Source organism: Suricata suricatta, chromosome 1 (assembly GCF_006229205.1).
Source record: "Suricata suricatta isolate VVHF042 chromosome 1, meerkat_22Aug2017_6uvM2_HiC, whole genome shotgun sequence".
In the NCBI taxonomy this organism is placed as follows: Eukaryota; Metazoa; Chordata; class Mammalia; order Carnivora; family Herpestidae; genus Suricata; species Suricata suricatta.
In genome coordinates, this window is record NC_043700.1 from 192,238,073 (window position 1) to 192,245,046 (window position 6,974).

General features: G+C 56.5%; 2 protein-coding genes across 3 annotated transcripts in view; both read right to left on the reverse strand.

Moving 5' to 3' along the window:
- Nucleotides 1-6,974, reverse strand: part of ACOX3 (acyl-CoA oxidase 3, pristanoyl) — a 922,607-nt gene that overhangs the window by 863,033 nt on the left and 52,600 nt on the right. The gene's annotated exons all lie outside the window — the stretch shown is intronic.
- LOC115299784 (G protein-coupled receptor kinase 4-like) overlaps nt 6,181-6,974 on the reverse strand; it is a 23,080-nt gene continuing 22,286 nt past the window's right edge. For both annotated transcript variants that reach the window (XM_029949308.1, XM_029949303.1), the window contains one exon: nt 6,181-6,329. In XM_029949308.1, the coding sequence (XP_029805168.1) occupies nt 6,276-6,329 (54 nt within the window). In that variant the 3' untranslated portion in view covers nt 6,181-6,275. The remainder of the gene's footprint in view (nt 6,330-6,974) is intronic.

Here is a 6,974-nt window from a genome sequence, read left to right on the forward strand (position 1 = left end):
AGAGCCTCCACGGATTACTTATTCTCCTGCTCCTTCACCACCTGGGTTACGAGAGATTCCCGGACGTCAGTTGCTTGCACAGTTAGGGTCTCTCCTAGATTATTTCACAGGTTTGGAGACCGGGGACACGATCTTAAGATGCCATCCTGTGGGTCCGCATAATCTTTGTGTTTCTCTCCGTGTGTCTGCTAACGTTCATGCCGCCTCCCGCCTGCCCCCCTTCCTGGAAAGCCGCACCGTGGGCCCCTCGACCGGCCCTGGGGGGGGCTCTGACTGCTGTCCCTACCCCGCCCCTTATCAGCCTGAAGAAGCCAGACGGCCATCGTCCCTGTCACAGCAGTCACCGGCCGTGTCCCAGGGGGGAATAAACAGATGCTCCAAGGGTATTCACTTATTTTGAGAGAGAGAGAGACAGGGAAAGAGAGCCCAGGCAGGCTCTGCGCTGTCAGCACAGAGCCCAGCGCAGGGCTCAGTCCTACCAACTGTGAGACCATGACCTGAGGGGGAGCAAGAGTCAGACCCCTAACCACCCAGGCGTCCCTGTACTTTTTCTGTCTCTAGAATGTGATTCACAAAGAATGTCAAGTCAGAGTATCTCTCGTTTTCTCTCTGGTCCTGTTTACTTCTTTTTTCATTCATTTTTTCGGGGGCTCATTCTGTCCCTCCGGTGTATGCCCCCTCTGTACTTTTGGTCACAGGTGCTACGTCTTGAGAGCCTGGTAAGTGAGTCTCCAGGAAGGAGACGAAGATTCTCTTCGGCCGGTCGTCTTCCAGCTCAGATCTCCACGTTAACTGTCCACCACTCAGACCCTTGGGATTAGATGAGGCGAAGCGGGGGACCCCCGGGGCTGGACTGGCGCCCTTGGGAGAGTCAGGGGCTCGCCCACTTCCCCTCTCTGCTCTCTGCCTCGTGAGCCCAGAACTGGGGGAAATACCTCTCCGTTGTGTATATCCCGCCCGGTTCCCGGGGTCCCGCCGCAGCGGCCCGAACAGCCGTCAGGCCCTGGGGACCGGCCGCTGCGTAACGGGCTGAGCGTCGGAAGGCTCCGACCACGTTCGCTCCAGGCTGGGGAGGGGGCTTCACCGGCCTGCGGAGGAGCGTCAGGGAGACGCTGTGAGGATGCCGCCGGCACTGACTGCGGGTCCCTGAGTGAGGGCCACGTGGCGGGTAACGTGGACCTCCTTCCCGGAGGACAGCCATGTTCCCCTGGGCGGAAGCTCTTAAGGCCGGCCTGTTTCCTTCACAGACGAGCCACGGCCTGAGGAGCCGGCGGGCCAGGACACGCGGGGCGCAGAAGCGCAGCGCCCCCGCACACCAGGCGGCTCTCGGCGGCTCGTCTTTGGGGGGGGGGACGCGTCCCGTTCAGAGGCCTTCCCCACACCCAGCTCGGGGGAACGTGACGAAACAAAAGGGAAAGAGGCCAGAGCCTCCCTGAGCACAGGGCCTCTGAGACGGGCTGAGCTCAAAGTCCGGGTGTAAGGGAAGGAGGTCTTGAGACGTCAAAGAGGAAGCCTTTCGTATTCCACGTGCCTCACTTCATTTTATTTTTTTAGTTTATTTTGAGAGAGACAGAGAGAGAGAGAGCGAGCGAGCGCATATGCAAGCAGGGGAGGGGCAGAGAGAGAGGGAGAGGGAGAGAGAGAGAGAGAGAGAGAGAATCCCAAGCAGGCTCTGCCGTCAGCACAGAGACTGAGGTGGGCCTCAAACCCGTGAACCGTGAGATCATGACCTGAGCTGAAATCAAAGGTCAGAAGCTTAACCCACTGAGCCGCCAGGCGCCCCTCACATGCCTCCCTTTATAGATGATAAAACACAGACCCAGGAGGGCGATGACGTGAAGTGACATGCTGGGTCTGGATCACCAGGTCCCGGCGCTGACACCCGGGGAAGGTGAGCACTCCCGGAACTTTGAGTTATAAATTCATGAAAGCAGCGCGCTCACAGCTCAGCAAGAACCTAAGACAGGGCGAGGCGAGGAAGGATTGGAGAGAGTACTACCCAGGCCCGGTCAGTACATGGAAATAGGCCTTCCGAACGCTGTTGGTTTTAATAAACTCTTATCACTTTTCTGAAGAGTGATTTGGCAGCACCCATCAAAAGATTTAAATGCACAAGCCATTTGACTTAGACTATTATTTGGGGGCTCAGTCTGTTAAGCATCCAACTTTGGCTCATGTCATGGTCTCACAGCTCATGAGTTCGAGCCCCGCATTGGGCTCCGTGCTGACAGCTCAGAGCCTGGAGCTGCTTCCGATTCTGTGCCTCCCTCTCTCTGCCCCTCCCCTGCTCACTGTGTCTCTCAAAAATAAACAAACATTAAATATTTTTTAAAAAAAAGTTTTAAGTGTTACTCTAGAGACATTATTAGATGAGCACTCAAAGATGGAGGTACAAAGGTGTTAAAGTAATAATAATATCAAAAAGATGAAACACAAATGTCCAACAGTAAGGCGCTGGTAGGAACATCCATAGGTGATGAGAATGCCAAAAAGCCATTAAAAATGACACGTTGAGCAGGACGTGGGGAGAGAGCAGACTGGTGCAGCCACTGTGGAAAATAGTGTGGAGCTTCCTCAAGAAATTAGAAGTGGAATGACCCTGCGACCCAGCGATTGCACTTCTGGGCATTTACTCAAAAGAACTGGCACCAGGGTTTCAAAAATATCCATACACTGTTCACTGCAGCCAAAAGGTGGAAACCCAAACCCCCATCAGCAGATGGACGGACAAAAAGTGTAGTCCGTCCACACGATGGAGTAGTATTCAGCCGCCCAGAGGCAGGAGACCCCGGGGCACCACGGGGGCTCAGGCAGTCAAGCATCTGACTCTTGGTTTTGACTCAGGTCATGATCCCACGGTTCGTGAGTTCAAGCCCTAAATCTGATGGTGTCCCAACAACACGGAGCCTGCATGGGACTCGCTCTCTCCCTCCTTCTCTCTCTGCGCCTCCCCCTGCCCGGGCAAATTAATATGTAAATATTTAAAAAAAAAAAAAAAAAGGAAGGAAGGAATTCCTGCCACCTGCCACCACCTGCATGAGCCCTGAGGGCCTTCCGCTCGGTGAAACAATCCAGTCACGAAAGAACAAACACCGCATGACCCCATTTGTTGCGTCCTTAGAGTAGTGAAATTCAGAGACACAGAGAGAACATGGTGGGAGCCAAGCGTTGGGGGGAGAGAGGAGAGTTAGTGTTTACTGGGGACAGAGTGTCAGATTCACGAGGTCCATCTGGAGATGGAAGGTGGTGACGGCGGCACAATAATGTGAATATACTTAATGCCACTGAGCTGGACAGTTAACGAGGTTACGAGGACACATTTGATGTATATTATATATGTTTTCCACAGGAAAAAAAAGAAATACTTCATTTCTTTTATTAAATTTTATTTTATAAAAAAATTTTTTAACGTTTGTTTTACTTTTTGATAGAGACAGACACACACAGAATCCGAAGCAGGCTCCGGGCTCTGAGCCAACAGCAGCGAGCCCCACGCGGGGCTCTGACTTATGAACAGCGAGACCACAGCCTGAGCTGAAGTCGGAGCTTACCTGACGGAGCCGGCCGGGCCCCCCAGAAATACTTCGCATCTCATAAACATCTTTCCCAGAAGAAAAACCCAGGGACCTTTGAAGACCGTTTCGGTGGGAGAGGAAATTTTTTAAAAATTTCAGAAGGTCAATCTGTTCTCACGGGTGCATTTTTAAGTGTGTGATTGTGCTCTATTTGGGGAAAACAAATAATTTTTATAATACGATGTTCTTTTTATCATTTTTTTTTACTTTAAGTTTATTTATTTATTTTAAGAGAGAGAGAAAGAGCACAAGCAGGGTAGGAGCAGAGAGAGAGAGAGAGAGGAAGAGAGAGAATCCCACGCAGACTCCACTCTGTCCGGGCAGAGCCTGACATGGGCTCGACCTCGAAAACCGTGAGATCATGACCTGAGCCGAAACCAAGAGTTGGGTGCTCACCCCACCAAGCCCCCGGGCGCCCTGTTCATTCTTATCTTAGTAACACACAGACGTGGTCAATAGAAAAAGTCAGACAGTGCTTATAAAGAAAACAGCGTTCCTCCGCCCCTTTCCCGGCCTGTCTCAGTGGAAATGGGCAGAAAGCCCATGGGAAGTCACTTTTAATTACGTTAGGTCTTCCTTGCAGTGTTGACATCACTGTCCACACACTTTAACCAGGGGTGCCCCGCCGCAAATCTACCCTGGAAACGCTATCCTGTGTGCGCACGGATGACGGTCCAGGGACGTCCGTCCCATCAGTGTTTACCGTAACAAGAAAGCTGGAAACGAAAGTTTGGAGGGCTGATTCACGATGGCCTAAGTGGTGGTTGAAGAGTGAGCAGCCAGATAACATTTAAATGGCGTGGCAAGAAATAAATGAACTGCCAATTATATAAGTATGGCATAAACTGAGGATAGGGATTACCTCCGGACAGCGGCTGACATTAAAGACGAATTTTTCACTGTGTATTCTTTAATTTCCAAACTCTCCGTAATAAATGTGTGCTCACTTATAACCAGACAGGGAAGACGAGGCGACACGTGATGCTTCCGGTCGTAGAATCCTCCTCAGATTTGCTGGCTCGGTGCGGCCTGCACTGGGGTGTGGGGGGCAGGGAGGAAGGACTGAACTGGTCCCGGAGCTGTGCAAACCCCCCCCCCCCACCGAGGGGCAGACGGCCCCTCGGCTCCTCCCCAGCCAGGGCTCTGCGGGCAGGTGGCCTCCACCCCGGGAGGGGCAGGAGGGTCCCCAGAAGGGATGAAGGCAAACACGCACACCACTGCCGCTGTGCTCACCCTGATGGAAGTGTCCGGAAGGCCTCAGAATGCAAAAATAAAGGTGATTTTTTTTTTTCTCTTTAAACTTTGCTGTAACTTTTACCAAGAGCAGGCATCACTTTTCCACAGTAACATATTCACTGAGCAGGGAGCACGTACCAAATGCTCTACTAGATGCTTCAGGAAGAGGCTAAGGCCGCTGCCGCCCGCCTCCCGTGGGATCCATTGTGGAGACAGGGCCCCGACCCGAAGAGAAGGCATCCCCCAAATAAAGGTAACTCTCTCTCCCCTCACTCGGGTATCAACATCTGCTGGTCTCAAAGAACACAGTGGAGTTGGGGTCGGGGGGCTTCCCTGGAAACACCGGCCGGCGCTGCCGACTCCAGACGGCCGCCAACGCGCATGGAAAACCACTTGGGACGCGCTGGGATGCCGTGGCCCTCGGGAAGCACCGTCTGGGCGCAGGTGTCCACGAAGGCAGAGCGGTGGCCCTCTGCCTGGGGACCTGCAAGCCACCTGGCTTGCTCTCCTGCCCACCGCCACGGGGTGCTGTCCCGGCGTCCAGAACGAGTCCTTGCCATTTGGTTAAAGTCACGAGGTCTGGGCCCCGCTGCAGGCCACGGACGCGTGGATACAGGAGAAGCCCCAGTTCCCACCTGGGGGTCAGCGCTCAGCGTGCACACACACACCTCTCCCCGGCCCCGGGGTCCACACGGCCATGGGTGCCAGGGCCCCTCCCCAGGCAACAGAGCCCACGTTCTCACCTCGGGTTAGGGGCCCCGCCTGAAGGAAGGAGTTACTGACCTTGGATTTCAGGCGTCCCTGAGCCTGGGTGGGGAGCCCCTGACTGCTGGGCGCCAACCGGTGCTTGGGGGGCGGATTCCTCACCCAAGACCACCTTGACCCGAGCGAGCGGCAGGCCTGGGGGCGCGCGGTCCCAGAGACCCTCAGGGAGCTGCTGACTTGGGGTGAGTGGCCTCAGGGTGCAGGGACCCCTCGCAGGTGCCCAGCACCACCGCAAGGACGCGCAGCAGGTGGAGGCACAGCTCGGCCGGGGAGTGAGGCTCCGGTGTCCGTGTGAATGCAAGCAGGCAAAGGCTTGGTGACGCTGGGGCCCCGGGGAAAGCGGTGCCAGCCTGCTGCCCCCCTCGATGACACCGGACGACACTCTGGGCTGAGGAATGGGACCCTCGGCCCTGGACACTGTTGGGCGGACGCCCAAGGCCTCCCCGCCCTCCCCGTGGGCACACATGGCACCTGAGTGCCGCCACAACGCGTCCACCCCTGGGGGTTCTGGGCATGCGGAGGTCCACCGGTGCCTCTGTCTTCAACCCGGCTCTGGGGACGAGGCGGTCCAGGCGTGAACAGAGAGGGCTGCGGACGCATGAGGCTCATTTCGCGAGGTGTCGCACGTTTATTGCTGTTCACGGATGGGGTCAAACACCAAGCGTGTGCTCCTGGGCACTGGGGCCCGGCTGGCAGTGGTCACAGCACGGCCGGCCGCTCCTCCTGGGCGCTGGGGACACCGCTGATACAGCCCTGCAACGCGGCAGAGGGGCCGGGTCAGTCTTACCTGCTGGGCCGGCTGGGTGCTCCCGTGCTGGACGCATGACTTCCCAGCCGTGTGGGGGGGACCAACTTCAGGGCTGAGTTACACGCTTCCGCTCATTCACCTCGCAGTGGGAGGCTGTTCAGTTCACACACACACAGCGTCTCAGACTCGCGTTCTCAGTCGCACGCCCAATTCCGATTCCTCAACCCCGAGCTGGGCCTGCAAGGGCCCGGTGACGCGAGGCGGCCCCGCTGGCCCCGGGACGCACCCCAGCTGCAGGCGTCCCCGCCCGGTCCCCGGCGTGGCGCAGGCCTGCGTGCAGAGCACGTCCAGGCGCGACCCCCTGCAGGGACAGACCTACTGGGCTCACGCACGCCTTCCGTTCTCCAAGGACACGTGGTCACGGTGACGCGCCCGACGGACCTTTCCCACCCAAGGCGTGTTTTTTAGGCTGAGCAAAGATGGATTCGAATGTTCGAGAACGGACAGGGTCCCGAGCAGGATAACCCAGCAGCCCAAGGAGAGACGTGCACCAGGAATACCGTGTCTAGATACACCCGGGAAGTCCTCGGGGAGAGTCCTCAGCGAGGCAGCCGCCGCGGAGTCAGGCGGGACGCAGCGGCTCACAGGGC